This window comes from Bombus huntii, unplaced genomic scaffold (assembly GCF_024542735.1).
Source record: "Bombus huntii isolate Logan2020A unplaced genomic scaffold, iyBomHunt1.1 ctg00000122.1, whole genome shotgun sequence".
Taxonomy (NCBI): Eukaryota; Metazoa; Arthropoda; class Insecta; order Hymenoptera; family Apidae; genus Bombus; species Bombus huntii.
Window position 1 is genome coordinate 129,046 of NW_026099372.1, and position 17,611 is coordinate 146,656.

Sequence of the window (17,611 nt, forward strand, 5' to 3'; positions counted from 1 at the left end):
GATGTATCTAATGGTGTTGTAGTTGACTGTATGTTGTTCAATATTGCTATGAAACTCTTCTGATTCATTGTCACTTATACGAAGGATGGAAGTATGCGAATTGGGAGAAGTCAGGTTGAGAGATGCAAGATTTATACGCTCGTTCTGTCAGTTATCCCAGTGTCTGTTACGCGATAGAAAATGAACGAACTGAATAATAAATGCATTATCGGCATGAAGATTGCTTGATGTAGGCCACCGCTTTTTTTCTATCCTTCCGATACCATTTTTCTTTTTTTTCTTTTTTTGCGAAACACTTTGCTAGTCGTGAGAAGCAGCAATTCCCTTCTGCGAATCAATTACGGTTCACGAGAAATTGTATTATAGCCTGGAACGTATTCAAATTATCTTCAATTATTCTCGGCTGTTTCCATTTCCATTCGTCTCTTACGTAAGTACTCGTTTGATGTACGTACATAGTGAGACAATAATCGTTAACACCTTTAATGTCTTCAGTATTATAGAATAAGACGCGAAAATACGTTGAAACCTGACTTTTAGATTCGCGAGACTCTATAAGGCTTCGAAAGTCTCTTGTTTCAGGCCGAATAAAAAATTGTAGATGAAGAATTACATTGCGAGGTCTGTTAAGGAAAATTTTAAATCGTATCGTTGTAATAGGATTATTTCAGAGAGGGAAATTACGTGTTGCGTGCGAAGCCACGAGCTTTCTTTCAGGCTAATATACATAATTGTCCTATCGAACTTTCCATCTAAACCGTTGCGCTCACACGTGGATTTTGCATTTCAATTTTCTTACTTACAGTCCAGTCCAGTGAGACCAAGTTAAATTTTTCAGCCCTCCGAGGTAGAATATGTTTTATAGAGAGACGTACAACGCCATGAAGGGGAGACAGATCAATAAATTGGGTTATCTTTAAATTACTGACAATCATTTCATCGACGCGGTTTCACCGACACCGAGTCCCCCGGCAACGTCTGTCAAAGCTTATTTACCGATACACTGAAATCAACCACAATCATTTTACCGACCTCTTCCTTTGCTGACAGTTATTATACTCGCTGTCATATGTTATCGTTGATTATACATCTTTATTTACAAATTCGTTCCTGTGTATAACGAAACAAAGGAAGAAACGAAAATGATACGTTTCATGACGCATTGTTAAATTATTAATTAACGAGAGTTACATATCTACATGAATGCTTTGAAATGTCAGTTATAATTCATGAAAATGGATACAAGCCATTTTACTATACATAAATAGAATTATAAAGACATGTTACGTACTAATGCTTTTACGAAATATATTTCTGTATACGTTTGACGTTTCTGTATTATTCCTTATGTGCTTTCTGCTCTTGTGTTTAGCTCGTCGGAAGTAAAAATACGTTAAGCGAATCAGCTAATCTATTCGAGCGTTTCAACGGCTCAGTCTTCTCTTATGCAACTACCAAAAGAGAAGATAAGTCTTTGGTTATACAACATTTCATAACGTCCAAAGTAACGGGGCACTAATTAGTTGCAACTTTAAGACAGACCAGATATCAGTCATCGTCCGTAAATACATTTATTACGATCGTTTAAAGTTTAAAGAAACACCGTTATAAAGTCGTAATACGAGACAAAGCGAAGAGAAAGTAAACTGTTGGATATATGACAAAATAATTCTATTTTAAATAAGAGACTGGTCAGCGTGGTTATTTTGTTTACAAAATCAAACGAATTTAATGAATGTAATGGTAAGGAAGTAACTATAAGTGGCTGTTAAACTATTTTTATGCTTGAAAAGTAATTCGCAAAGTAATGTAAAGCAGTACTACTGAGTTGTACATAACCTCTTTCAGAATTTGTTCTTAACCTCTTGCTTCATAACTTCCTTAATTATACTCTTCAAACTTATTGACTACTTCGATGTTGTTACGAACAGAAACTGATAAAATATTAATCTTAAATATAGATTGAAATGTAAGCTTGTCACGTAAATATATATATATGTACTACTTACTCAAACTATGGATCACATAACCTATAAAAAAAAAAAAAAAAATTATTGTACACTATAAAGCAAGAGATTAAATCTTTAATCTGTTAAGAATTAAATTTTTTATTGTAACTGCGAAAATTATAAAAGTACCAAGCGAAGCAAGTACGGAATATATGCGGAATATGAATCGCTCAACTAACCAAAGAGCGGCTCAGTGACAAAATTAGTAAAGTAAAGACCACAAATATTACAACATTATATTCTACCACAAAATAATTCTCTATACAAAAAAGGTACACAACGAATCGATTTTTCACAACGATAAGAGTCAACAGAACCAATCAAGACCAGACGAGACTCTCATAAGACAACGATATCAGAGGGATCAAATCAGCGACTTCAATCTATGTTACAGAGTATAGTTATCAAGAAAAATTGCTCTTTTCATGAAAAGTATGGTAATGATACTCTTATAACACATTGTATATCTGGCAGTCGGATGTGCCCGTGGCCATCGGAAATGTAAAGACGACGCTTTTAGAAAGTGATAGCGCCATCGCGTATTAAAAACGCGTTAGAAGAAGGACGGTTTCGCTATCCAAGGCGAATCGAAAAGTGTGCGTGTTGCGAGAATCAGAGTTGATCGAGACGTCGAAGCATAGAGTCGTTAGAATTGAGTTGCGAGTGTTGTCGAGTGTTAGAGTTGCTAGTGAGAGAGAGAGAGAGAGAGAGAGAGAGTTACCAAATAGTTGTCAAGTTATTTGTTGTAAATACGAGCGTTGCATTTAGTTTTCCTGTTAATCAAACATCGTTTCTCTGTCTAACTAATATCTGTATTTTCAATCCATTATTAATATATTCCGATATTACAAGTGGGGGCTCGTCCGGGATTGAATAAGACAGAGAAACGATACGATTTAACGGAGCTATTTCTGCGGGAGTAGAAAAGAATAGAATAAAATGGCAAACGTTGAAGACGAACGATTGTCGGGTGAAGAGGATTTGACGCTGGAGGAGCTGAGGAGTAAGCTCGCACAGATGAATCTGCCTATATCCGGTGCGAGATCAGTGCTGGTTGCCAGGTTGAACAGAGCGTGCAAACCTGGTCGATCTACTCCTAAGGATTCGAAGCGTGGCGAAGAACCAACAAACCAGCGAGATCTAAGAAGCAAGCAGAGAGCCGAACGCAGTCAAGAGGGAGAGGAAGACCTCGAGAAGCTGAGGACGAAAGAGCTGAGAGCGCGTCTCGTTAGCTTGGGGTTGAAGGTAACGGGAAGAAAATCCGAACTACGCGCGCGGCTACAGGCGGCCCTAGAAGGAGACGATGTATCGTCGGAAGAAGAGAGCTCCGACGAAAGTGAAGGCGAGGACGATAAACAAGGCGCGCGAGAATACAGGAGAGGCACGCGAGCGGTGTATCAGGACCGCGATGAGTAGCAGCAGAAGGTATGCGTCGGTTCGATGTTGAGTCTTAAAGACGTGGAAGACTCATTAGAGAAATTCAGCGGGGATGATCTGCTGAGGGTAAATCAGTGGGTGGAAGACTTCGAGGAAATGGCAGAAGTGTGGGGTTGGTCAGACGCCCACATGGTGGCCTATGCTAAGAAATTACTCGCAGGCTCCGCTCAGGCCTTCGTACGACAAAAACGATGCGCGAAGTCCTGGGCAAAGCTAAAAAAGGCGTTGAGGAATGAGTTTGAAAATGTAGTAAGCGACCAACAGATACATGGCGAGTTATCCCATAGAAAGAAGAAAGCAGATGAGAGTCTGCAACAATATATGTATCACATGTGCGGGATTGCAAAACAAGGAAGGGTTGATACGCAATCCTTGATAGACTACATTATTCAAGGCATTCCCGACGAGGTCGCGAACAAGACTGTGCTATACGGAGCCAGGAATATCGAGCAATTAAAAGAGCGTTTCAGGCGCTACGAAGCGATAAAAAGAGATATGGAGATGAGGACGAAATTTGAGGAGCCGAAGAGTAACAGGGTAAAGCCGGTGGCGAAGCTGTCCGAAACCGAGAGGAACAAGGAACCCGGTCGATCTGGAGATGCGAGGAAGACGCGATGCTACAATTGCTTCAAATGTAGGGAGTACGGACACATCGCATCAAGTTGCGACAATTTGGGTGAGCCCTCAAAAAAAGTTTACAGCGTGTTTCGGTCGTTACAAACAAGGCGTGGTAAGGATGTTAAGATGGAAAATTTCAAATTGAGCGCGTTGATAGACACCGGTAGTGAGCTGACTCTAATGCGAGCAGATCAGCATGTGAAAATCGGAGCGCCCAGATTAAGTCGGGAAATCGTTGGATTTGGCGGTGTCGGTTCCGGAAGGAATTTTACGCTCGGGAAATTTTCCACGAACATTATTATAGACAATGAGTCGTACTGTATAACCATACACGTAGTTCCAGACACAGTGATGCAACATTCGCTTATTATTGGCGCAGACTTTTTGGACACTGTTGAAATAAGTATAAAAGGGGGAGAATCTTTTATTAGTAGAATAAAGGACGAAAATCCCGATGAGTGTCCGGAAGTCCTCAAGATAGATGTAGAGACACAGGCGAGTGAGATAGATTTGTCACACGTTAAGGACATGCAACATAGGCTAAAAAGAGATTTGAAGAGAACCAAAGCATTGCTAAGAGACGCTCAAACGATGCTGGAGAGATCGAAAGGTGACTCGACGGGTAAAGCAGCTTTACGACAGCTGAAGAACCAGTTAGAAGATGCAGAATGCGCTAGAGCAGTTGCAGTTAAAGCGAAACAGGCACCGGAGCAAGAACCGAATGAGACGCAGGCTTCGTTGCAGGAAGTACTGCGGCAACGTTCCGAAGCAGAAGATCGTGTTAATGTAGCTAGTCGCGAACGAACTGAGCTACTGTCGCAATTGGAAGAAAATAAAGAAGAGTTAGCAGAAGTTTTGAAGAAGTATCGGGCAGCTGTGCAGCAAGTGTCGGAGGAACGGAGAATAGTGGCAAGACACGTGGTGATTGGTAAAGTGGACCACGAGATGGTGTCCTCGTCGGATTCTTGCGGCCAGCAGGAGGACTTAGCGAACATCACGAGGAGGAAGAATCTGGCTAAACAACAGCAACAGGATGTTGTTGATGATATTTGCGAATTTACTGAGAAGGATAGCGTTGCGGGTGCGAGGGTTGTTTCAAGTTTTCGGATAGACTCGAAGAGAGTGAATGCAAGGCGAACGAAAAGACAAGGGAAGTCGCACGTGCGGAATCCCTCCAATAATATCGATATACAGAGGATGTGGATGACGAGGACGACGATGGGATTGTCGAGGACACGATGAACGTGAAGACCTTCGAAAAAGAAGAGATCATAGTCTCGGTAGATGGTAAGTTGTTAACGTCTTCCATGTACGAACCGAGCCTACGAAAATGTCACGATGCTGCCACGACGATCAAAGCCCCTGACAAGAGTGAAATGGGTAAACAAACAACGGAGAGGAAGATAGAGGAAGAGCGAAAGAGGAGCAGTAGCATCGAGGACGAACAGGCCGCGGTGTTCCAAGAGGAACGAGATCAGCTGCGTGCGGACGCAAAGAGACGGATTGAGGAGATCCAAATCCGAAACAAGCGGGCGTATAACAGGAGACGCAAGAAGGCGACAGCATACAGGACGGGAGATCTAGTGGCAATCGAGAGGATGCAGAGGGGTCCCGGGCTAAAGCTGCATCCGAAGTTTCTTGGACCGTATCGGGTGATAAAAGTCCTGCGAAATGACCGATGCATAGTGCAGCGAGAGGGGGAGCACGAAGGGCCACGTACAACTTCCACGGCAGCCGATCACATGAAATGGTGGAATGCTGACGATAGTGATGTAAGTGCGAGCGGCGATGATGAGCACATCTGAGGGCAGATGTGATTGTCAGGAAAGGCCGATTGTAATATCGTAGAATAGCTTTGATTGGAGATCGGCTGAAAATAGAAAAACCGTGTACGTCGTGTTTCTGTGGTTCGTTTACATTTAAGAGTGCCTACGTGACTAAAGGCACGTAGTTGGTAGTTCTTACATAGGTATGAGGGAAACAATAGACAACGTTAGAAGAAGGACGGTTTCGCTATTCAAGGCGAATCGAAAAGTGTGCGTGTTGCGAGAATCAGAGTTGATCGAGACGTCGAAGCATAGAGTCGTTAGAATTGAGTTGCGAGTGTTGTCGAGTGTTAGAGTTGCTAGTGAGAGAGAGAGAGAGAGAGAGAGAGAGAGAGAGAGAGAGAGAGAGAGAGAGAGAGAGAGAGAGAGTTACCAAATAGTTGTCAAGTTATTTGTTGTAAATACGAGCGTTGCATTTAGTTTTCCTGTTAATCAAACATCGTTTCTCTGTCTAACTAATATCTGTATTTTCAATCCATTATTAATAAATTATAATTAATCGAACAAAATTACACCTTTAATATATTCCGATATTACATTACCGTGATGTAATATTTATCATGCTTATTTTGTACGTAAAACGAATCGTTGGAATATTCCCGAAGCTAACGAAGCATTTCCCAAAAGTTAAACCGAAGAGATTAACGCGAATAGTTAAGTGAAATTTTTCCATTAACTTGCTGACCAACCGGCAAATAAAAAATCATAAAAATTGTTTCAATGTGTTGAGGTCACGCATAACTTCTTTTTTCATTGACGATTACCAAACAGGTAAAATTTCGAAATTGTACGAAGGCCACGTGACCAGATCGTATTGGAATTTGAAGTGCATGGAAAAAGACAACTCGAAGTACAAACCTTGAGCTGTACTACTCGAAGTACAAACGTGAACTAATGGATGCAGAAAAGCAATTAACGCCAAACATCCGAACAGCATCTTGGAGCCCGTCATTGTTCTGAAATAAAAGAAGTGACGAATTAAAAAGACGCAGGACTAATAATAATAAAGGAAACTTAGTTCGTATTATAAATTGAATTTACATCAGAAAAGAAGCACGATCAAGCGAAACAGATCGTAGAAATGACAAATATCATCGATATACGTTTCAGTGTAATTTCACTTTTGAAAATTATTTAGTTTAATACGATCGTATTCATCGCTCCGAAACTTTCATTGTGCTGCAATTTGTGCTGCGTCTTTTTAATTTCTCTATCTTTCTGTGTTTTCGGAAAAATTACTTGAAAGATTAAGAATTGCTTGCCTTATTTTATTTTCGATTAGTTAGGATTTGATTATTCCAGGTAAGGTTTATTATTTATAACAGGTTTTATCACTTGTTTATTATTTAGGAGTTTGTTATTTTAGGATTAGTACCTTTTAGGATTTCTTATCCTTCGAGTTTCTGTTTCAGATATCTAGGTCTATTTCAAGATGTTTTATTACATTAGGATTATTTATTCGATTAAGATAATTTAAGAGTTTCACAATGTACAAAGAAATAATCGCGTGAAATTTAGATTTATGCTTTAAACGTATTAAACACGCGGTAATTTCAATGTCTATAGCCTCGAACGTGTTCTGATTAGTTGTGTCATTGTCTGTGACATTGAAATCACAAAAATCCATTGCAAGTGTGCTGTCATGCAATGTGGATGTAATTGGGTTTTTTGGGGTTAGGTTGGGGTTAGGTTGTATCATCTGATTTGTACAGTACTATTTTAACGCAAGGACAGGAAAGTTATTATATATTTCCCGTCCATTATTTGAATCGTTGTGAAGTGTAACGAATTATATTCGATTCGAGGAGATGTTAATGAATTAGCCATTTCATATGTAATTACATGGAAATAAAAATCATTGCAAAAGTAATTGATCTAATGACAACGGAATTTCCAATATTTTTTTGTTTCGTCACCTCTTTTTCGTAATATATCTTTTATAGGTACGTGATTTATTAATCGTTCGAATGGAAATAATTATTCGTATAATATTCAAACGATTCTAGCCATAAAATAAATTAAAACGATACCTGTCAATGATATGCAATCTGCGTATGACGTCAACCTCGATCTATGCTTATACAAGAAATTTTATCAATCAATGACTAGATATACAATAATCAAATATTATAAAATTTCCTGAAAACCTTTAGGTGTTAATATCTTTAATATTTGCAAGTTATTGTTTAGCGCTAATTAGTTAGAATGTAACAAGTGGTGTACCAGAATTGAGATAATTAAGCCACACGAACAATCTTATTTAGATCTTTTTAATTTTTTAATTCTCTTTTGCTCTAATACTTCGTAAAATTAATCTTCATTAGCTACTACACTTCATAGAATAACAAGAGATAATTTTTCTTATATAACGTTTCATTCATAAAATCTATCATTAAAGTATATCTTCATAAAAATATCATTCCATACTAACGGTATATTTGGCGTCATACGAGATAACAGTTACCAGTGATGACATATGTAACTTTATAAAGATATCTCGTTTTATTATATATTAAAAGAATGTACTCATTGCTGCTATATTTCAGATGAAAAAAAGGCGGCAACGATTTTACAGTAAAATCGTTCGTTTACAACTGATTCATTTACATTTCATGATAATACTGTGCATTCTGAATATGCTATGATTTGGTTTAAAATAATAAATAGTCCATTCTTGCATACTATTGCTCCAGCTTTACTTGTATTTTCGATATTGGTATAAATAGAAAGACAATTAATGTCGTTCGAGTCTATTTTCGGATCATTTATATTACGTTTAATCCATATAGTTATCATATGAGACATAGTATCGTAAAATTTGGAAGAATAAAACGTTCGTACAGGAAGTACATTTTATAAGAACTCCAACAAATCTGCGTGTGCACCTAAAATACAAACTGATAGTGATAGTGATTGTTCATAAGTTTATATACATTATCTAATGTCAATCGAAGGTATCAATTCTTTTTCTCCATAAGAGTACTTTTTCATTTATATGTGTTCAAAAATACATGTGTTCAACCGTGAAGCATATGTCACCTACAACGAAAAAGAGTTTTCCTATACTTAATATTTCCTTTATATACCTATGAAAGTCTATTCTTCGCGTAGTATGAAATTATGAATAAATCTGGAATATTGTTCAATCTGAAAAGAAAAATAACTTATTGACATCATTCATTGATACGAGATTCAGAATGTTTGTTTTGTCTTGCAGAAAAAGAAGGCAGCCCTCCCTTTCTTTTAATGTGAAATAGAAAGCGAAAATTTGAAAACAGATTTTTTGGAAATTTACTTGCAAATATCGTTTTCAATATCGTGATTTTCTTCCCAATGGTACTGTACTTTCAAATTTTCCAGTATCCCTCTAAAAACAAAAAGTCGAACCTCGTTATTGTTAACGTAGGCATTACAAGGAAGCGAAGTATTAGAAAGCAGCTCCTTTTTATTATGGATTTCTCTATAATCATGTAAATAAGAAATTCCGGAAATTTTTTCCTCAAGAATTTAATTCTTGTGTTTTGATTGATAATTATTACACTGCATACTAACTTTTCGCATACTGTTCGCGTCTAACAGTTTCCTAATAATAACTACTTCAAAATTACATATGTTCTTGCACGAATTCAAAAGTACGTATGATACAATTACAATTGATTCTAAAATAATAATTATTTAAAGATATTAAGATACTAATTAAACGTTTCACTGTATTTCAAAATCTGGAACAACAAATTTTTATTTATAAAAAATGAAACTGTCTTTATATATTCTTTGTCATGATGCTATTTCTTATTACCGTGTCGACATTTTTTAAAATTCATTTTGTTATCTCTACGCAATAGGAAAATTCATATACTGCTTAATATTTTTTGCATATTATCCATCCACCGCATGATATCTTCTGAAAAATCAAAATATTAATGTTATATTATTACAATGCTTCTTAAATATCAATTTTTGACAAATTTGAAATCCAATATATTTTGCACAATTATTATTTATCAAAAAATTCCAAGTTAGTAACTTTCTTTTCAAATGGCAAATAACATATACTTTGACTTACCTGTAAGTTTTTGTTCCTAATCATCATTTCCTCTTATAGAACATCATTATTGTTCTTATAATTACTACCAGTGTCATAGATATTGTAGTGGCTACAACTGAATTAATAGAAAATGATAAATAACTGTGTATAACACTAACACATAATTGTGTATAACAATGACACATAACTTTTACTTACATATCTGTCGATAAGGGATTACTTACTGTGATATCCTGTTGATGTTTCTTAAGGCACTTGATTAGGTGCGATACGGTATCATTCCTTATGGTATACTGTAGATAAGTATTTTAGAAAATAACAAGAATAAATCTAAATTATTCAGAGGTTCCAGTTTCGGCTTAGACATAAATACAGGACCATTTGCAAAGAAGAAAGGGTGCGTTTCTACAGCCTCGTTATAGTAACCATGAATACCAATCTCTGAATTACTGGTTACTAAACATAAATATCCTATAAAATTTAATATATTTCTTTAATTTTTAATACATACATGAGTTAGTAGTTCTAAATTATGAATCATCCTACCTGTGATATTACGCTTTTCCTTATAATATCATCACTCGAGTGAACAACATTAAGATCATGTAAACCATGTCATCCTATCTTACTGTGAAGATACTTAGTTATGTTATCTAACATTATAAAAATATCATCAAATTCAAGTCCTTTTATTCACATCACATGGCCACGACGATCTGGTTCTTCGTTATATAATGTTCTAAAATTTGTCGTATATATAGGATGTACAAACCGTGATATCAAGGTATCAGTTCTTCCTTCCCAAGGGACAGTTTCATTAAAATTCTGATAGAATTAAAAATTAATTATTAATATTCTAACAATCATATATGTTAAATACGTTATAGTCAACGATATATACCTGAGCGAATGTAGGGGTGATTCCTTGATAATTATAAATGTCATCAGCCCACATCATTGTGCCACTTCTTTGTACTCCAGCCTCTAGATTAACAGCCTAAACAAACATACGAAATTTTATAGAAGCTGTACAAAATATAGTATATATGCGCAATATTGAAGCGTTCAAGGGGATATAAAGGTAATGTACATCACATACACGTGTACTCTCATGCAACAAAATACAATTAGATTTAATAGTATAAGCTCTTTTATTCATCATAATAGATTGGAAATTTAAGTGTCTTACGAGGGTGAGTAAAAAGTTACCCGCTCTGTCGGTGTAGAATTTATTTTAAGCAATTGTCAAAAAAGACATACATCATTTTTTGACATAATCACTCGATTTCTGTATACACTTTGTCCATTTGCCGAAGGACCTTTGTATTTTCTCATTAAAAAATGTTTTGGGCTGAGCTGCGAACCACGAATGCATCGTCGTCTTCACCTTTTCATCAGCTTTTTCGGCATCCATCTCGCACAAACTTTTTAAAATCCAAATCTGTCGTGCACTATTGCATAAGCAGAGCCGTGGCTGATTTGCAAATGATTTGCCACATTATCCAGTGTCACTCGTCTATTCCATAGAGCATAAGTTCATGAGCACGTTCAATGTTGTCATCGTGGATGTGGACGGGCGTCCAGCTGTTTTTTCATAACACTCGTGCGATCTTCTTTGAACTTTTGTGCCCATTCAAACACACTTCGTGACAAAACACTTTCTCCATAATGTGCATTAAATCTTTGATAAATATAGGCATCAAACATAACCTCCGACCACAAGAAACGAATCACAGCATCCTGCACTGTTTTCCTGCAAATCACCATTGCAAAGCGCCATTACTCGCGCAACGGTCACAAACGAATTGACGTAACACAAAGAAACCTGCGCAGCAGCACTGAACAGATATTGACGTCATACGAAGAGTGCAGATGGATCAATACGGTCGACAGAAGTTTTAACTATCTGGAGTGCGGATAAATTTTTACTGAGAGTCGTATAGGAATCTATAATCTGTAAGTACACCTTTGGCTGAATGGAAATTTCTCTTACATATAGTCAAAAATGCTGAAACTGTGTATTGAATTGGAAAGTGATAAAAAATAAGTGAAGTTTCGAGGTTGCATGTGATTGCATGAGTACACAGGACGTTTTTAGCGAATAAAAAATAATTTTGAAAGACACGAGACTTATCTTGTATTTTATGCACTCTCTGTGTCCGAATTTCCAGAAGCTCTCTATCTTATGAAGTGTTTTAGATTAGCCGGAAAATTTTGTACGTACAAGAAAACAACATCTATGTAGTTGGTGGTACGATGCCTGAAATAGAGGGCGCTAAATTGTACAATACCTGTACTATTTGGGGTCCCGATGGAACTTTGATAGCAAAACACCGAAAGGTAAGTAATATATTCCTTTATGGCTTTGAATTTGAAAATATTGGGGTGAAGAAAGTGACTCTATCTAGGAATAATTTAGGAATATACATATGTACATACGTATACTATAACCAATTCTATAATTTACGGTTTATAAAATACGAAAACACAATAAGAAAATCCAACTTTACGTTTTTTACACAATGATATTTATGGAACAGTAATATCATATTATTGCATCGCTTGGAGAATGAAGTCAAGGTACGATGTGACCCTAGTGTAAACGCTGGGATACCCAGCTGTGCCGCACTTATAAGCATAAGACACAATACCTATTAAATACGAGGTTAATTCATGTTGTATCAGCAGTGGTCCGCCGCGGTCAGCCTGAAAGGATCGTTAAATTTTTAATCAAAGATACTGAAATATATCGATCGAATTGTATTGAAATTATACTTATATACAGTAATAATCTTCTATTGATTTGTGTATTGAAATACTCCAATTTATAACGTACATGTTATATGTATTTTGAGCAAAACTAAGATTAGAAGGAAATTAGATTAAATACCATAACGAGGTGTGAGAAGTGGGCAAAACTATTAAATTGTGTTTATCTATTATTTTTAATGTTTAAGACGTCGATTTGATGTTAATTCGAATCGACGTGTCTTCAGATACCGTATAGTTTGTAGTAACTCTGTAACTTAATTACCGTACAAGAATCCTCTCCACCCTGAGCATGTTCGGCGCATATTATACCATCAGTGATATCAGGTGCATTAGGAAATTTGGAATAAGCTATTTTGCATTCGGCGTTCTTAATCACTGGCATTTGTACTTCCATTAATGCATTACGTCGTGGTCGTCCTACGAAGAAAATAAGAAAGATATTTAAGACTGGAACTATTTAATTTTATTATAAAATTGATATCACTTACTATATCTTAATGCTCCCCATCCAGCAACAAGGGGGTTATAGCCGACGAAGTTGATCTTTCGTAGGGGCTCTTTCGTACAAATGGGATATACGTACCCTGAAAAATAAAAAAATAAATGAAAATGCAGGAAACGAATGACCAAAAGTATGAGAAAGAATTATACACGCTTTATGACACAATATATGTGTACAGTAAGAAATTTCAGGATATGATACTTCAGTAATACTCAATAGCATATATATATATATATATTTGAGGACTTACTCGAAAATGGCACCTCCTCCACCAATCTAAGAATGGCAATATTATGATTGTGTATGTTTTCTATTCCATCCATATGTGCACAATGTGCTGCGGTCAAAACATGCCTAGCCGATATCAGGGAACCTCCGCACTTCCATAGTGGTTTGTCTGGGTTTCGGGGATTACGAAAACCTAATGCAGCGATCCATGGCCAAGCGCCTAAAATGCAATAGTCATAGTTGTGAATATACATAATTTGTTCTCACATAACGGGTAACAACGATTATTACCTATTCGATATTCGATCATACAGCAGACGATAAGTACATACGTACAAATACTCTGAAATAGAGATTTGATAAAGACAGAAATTAAATTTTTATTCCAGTGGAATACAAATTATTAAATAATTCTATATAATTTCTATTTGAACTATACTGAACTATAAAGTTCAAACGTGTAATTTCTGCCCTAACAGTTTTTGATCTCTATCCATATTATTACTCCTATATCAATTTTTTATTTCAAGCAAAAAGATACTCTTCCTAACATGAAGTAAAAGAAAGAAATAATTCAAGTTAATAAGTAAAGTTACTACCGATAAAATCATAGCATTATTATTTAGTCTAATTGAAATGTACATTGATGTGCTGTTTAATGCCTTTAAAGTTCATTCTTTGCAGTAAATGGCTTATTATTAATCGGAAAGAAAGACATAAAACGTACCAAGTTCAGCTGGTTTACCATCGACCACCCTGGTATGAGAGACGTTGCTAAAACCACAGTATGGTGGTCGCAAAGCCTTATACTTATACACAGTTTTTATTAAAATTTCTCTCTTCTCTTTGTTTGGATCGTTCGGACAGCAAACGATCGTAACATTGCCCTGGTATCTGCACACTGATCGTCTATAAAAATCGGTGGCTGTACGGTACTGTATCTGCCATATTTCTTGCAGAGGTTTACATTTTCTGTAGTCAAGGCACCTGCCTTCTTGATTGTCCGGTGTGGTACATTCTGGATCAAACAATTTTAAAACATTTATACAGTTCAAAGATGCGTAAGAAAGCGACACCGATTACTCAACTTTCGAAGTAAAAGGCCGATCAAGTCCACCGGATTGCCCTACAGACACGTATTAATCCGTAAGAGTTAGTCATCATGTTGATAATAATTATCTAAAGAAACTTTTCACGTGAAAATATAAAATTTTAATTGATTAGATATTGTGTTAGCCATACTTAAGAAAGAAAATGAAAATGAATGAAATGAAAGAAAAGGACTACCTTCAACCTCATGTTTTAAATAAACACTTTGTCAGTTTTGCGGTAAATAAATTCTTAGGAATTCAGGACAGTTTTTAGTGAATCATTTTGTTTCGACCGTTCGCGGAGAGACGCGATCGCGAGATAGCACGTCAACGAGAGTTGTAAGTTCCCGTTACGATTAAATAATCGACGCCACGAACTGATCGATCCCCTTATTTCGATTATGATAATAAGGGTAGTTCAACGAAATTCCACAGAATTAACACAAATAAATTAATGTTTATTTCAACAACTTATTAACTAGAAAGATATAAATGGAACAAAAAAAATGTAACTGCGTTTTGGTTGATAAGTAATGCGCGACATACCACATGTGTTGACGGTTCGACATCTCGAAAAGTTCTGAACGCCTTTCGATTTTTTTCGTTTTTTCTGGAAGGCGACCCCCACTACGTTCGGATCACGCCACATTCTTTTACGCGAGGTAAAATACGGGCCACGAGTCGACGTTTCTGGAAGTCGCCCTGCTTAATGAACCATGCGCTTGCCACTACAATGTTTGTTTGCCGGGCAGACGCGACGATCCGTCTGCGACATTATAGTGCCGCGATCGATAGTTAAGAATATGACCTATTGTAAGCCGCATGGCGTAACATTCTCCCCCCGTTGAGAGGGTACCGATCAAACTAGCGAGGTGTGGTTGAAGTTCCCATCTTATTTCGTCTCGGTGGCTAGTTGTTCGGGTTTCTCGAGATCGGGTTGAATTGGCAGTGGGACAAGCCTTTTGACGCCCCGATCCAAAATGCTCTTTGCCGTCTGAACTGTAGCTGTCCGGATGACACCATCGGCGCCTGGTTGAACCTTGATAACTCGGCCCAGAGGCCAATGCATGGAGGGAACGTTGTCCTCTCTGAGGATGACGATTGTGCCCTTTTGGATGCTGTGTCCACCCTTGCTCCATTTATTGCGGTTGGTTAGCTCGTTCAAATACTCCTTATGCCAGCGGTTCCAAAAATGTTGTTTAAGCTGTTGGATATGCTGCCATTTGGAGAGTCGGTTCGATGGAATGTCTCTGAAATCTCGATCACGTAAGCACATTAATGAATCGCCAATGAGGAAATGTCCGGGAGTGAGGGCTAGGAGATCATTTGGATCGGTGGAGATAGAAGTTAGAGGGCGGGAATTGAGGACTGCTTCTATTTCTATGATAAGAGTATTACGGTGTTAAGCTCATATGTTTCTGTTTCTCCACTCGCGCTGCGCCATAATATCCTTTGATATTTCCGATCCTCTGGTCGTACGAGGAATTGCCGATACATTTTCTCGATGTCGCCAGTGAGTACGTACTGATGAGCGCGGAATCTAATTAATATGCAAAATAAATTGTGAATTGATTCGAGAATATAGGATTTCCCCATTTTCATGATTATCGTGATTTTTGTATAAATATATTTTTTAAGATACTAATAATTAGGTACTTATAAATTAGTATTATCAATTATTTTGCATTTATAATTCCGCCTCTAGTATAAGTGTTAATTGAAAACTAACTTTATGTTTGAAAAAGTACTAGCAAAGTCGTTGAGTAACAAGCCACTGATGCTAACACAAATAGCATTGTCGTAATTAAATATTTCTAAATATTCATTTTTCATTTTGAACCTGTAGAAACAATTTATTATATATACTATTAGCTAAGTAATTGCATATTTAATTAAGTCGAAATATAAAACTTAGTTATTTTAATAATTTAAAAAATAAAAAACTGACAAACATTTCAATTTAATTTATGGTTGGAACAAAAGACAGTTATTTTTCATTAATTGAAATATTGCAATGCAGAGTACTTTCCAAAATACGCCGAGAGTATTCCTGATGGTGAAACGAGCGTTGCTTCATCGAACGCAGCTAAAGAAAACAACATCTATGTAGTTGGTGGTACGATGCCTGAAATAGGGGGCGATAAATTGTACAATACCTGTACTATTTGGGGTCCCGATGGAACTTTGATAGCAAAACACCGAAAGGTAAGTAATATATTCCTTTATGGCTTTGAATTTGAAAATATTGGGGCGAAGAAAGTGACTCTATCTAGGAATAATTTAGGAATATACATATGTACATACGTATACTATAACCAATTCTATAATTTACGGTTTATAAAATACGTTATGATACGGGAAACGCCCATTTTTGTTGTAATGTGTTTGTGTTGTATAAATTTTTCACATACTTAAAATATTATTATACTTATTTTTTCTCCTTTTTAAACATTATTAAATGATAGGATTTTTTAATAAAAGAAAGTGATAAAAACGCTGTCAGTTATTAAATAAAAAATAATTAAAGTTTAGGAGTTGGTAACTTTGATATTAAATTACAAAAGTTGCAGCAATAGAATTAGCGACTACATTTTTATGTTATTAGGTACATCTATTCGACATCGACATTCCTAATAAGATTACTTTTCGAGAGAGTGATTCACTCAGTCCTGGTAACTCCCTAACGACGTTCGATGTGAAGGGCTGCAAAATAGGTATTGGCATTTGCTATGATATTAGATTCGAGGAAATGGCACGCATTTATCGGAACAAAGGTACAGTAACTTAATCGATCAATACTTAACTAGCAAAAAATTAAATATCTTTCTTAAATATATTCTATATAAAATTAATATAATCTGTAACTCTGTATAAAAAGAAGCTTAATTTAAAAAACCAGTATATTTGCTGAAAATGAAACAAATAAAAGAATTAAAAGCACAATAAGAGGACTGTCCTCGCATATTCAGAAATGATGGAATGTGAACCGTGCAACTACGAAGTTAATTGGTATTCGGTGGCTTCATATTTCCTGCTTCTCTGGGTTAGGTTGCCAAATGCTGATATATCCAGCGGCATTC

The 17,611-nt window shown here is 36.4% G+C and overlaps 1 protein-coding gene and 1 long non-coding RNA gene across 4 annotated transcripts in view; both read right to left on the bottom strand.

Annotated features, from left to right (window-relative positions):
• The window catches only part of LOC126877110 (venom serine protease Bi-VSP-like), a 119,837-nt gene extending 103,985 nt beyond the window's left edge, over nt 1-15,852 (bottom strand). Inside the window, exons 1-5 of one of the 3 annotated variants that reach the window (XM_050639941.1) lie at nt 15,078-15,845; nt 13,463-13,660; nt 13,199-13,294; nt 12,973-13,127; nt 12,486-12,644 (exon numbers count right to left, since the gene is read on the bottom strand). In XM_050639941.1, coding sequence (XP_050495898.1) covers nt 12,489-12,644; nt 12,973-13,127; nt 13,199-13,294; nt 13,463-13,660; nt 15,078-15,180 — 708 coding nt within the window. In that variant the 5' untranslated portion in view covers nt 15,181-15,845 and the 3' untranslated portion in view covers nt 12,486-12,488. Of the gene's footprint in view, nt 1-12,485; nt 12,645-12,972; nt 13,128-13,198; nt 13,295-13,462; nt 13,661-13,731; nt 13,784-15,077 lie in introns of those variants that run through there. The other 2 variants (XM_050639944.1, XM_050639942.1) reach the window with 2 other exon arrangements.
• Nucleotides 10,557-11,284, bottom strand: LOC126877119 (uncharacterized). Its single transcript, XR_007694763.1, has 3 exons — nt 11,148-11,284; nt 10,840-10,935; nt 10,557-10,763 (listed from the first exon to the last, which is right to left on the bottom strand). It is a non-coding gene; the product is annotated as an uncharacterized LOC126877119 (long non-coding RNA).
• Nucleotides 15,853-17,611: the final 1,759 nt, after the last annotated feature.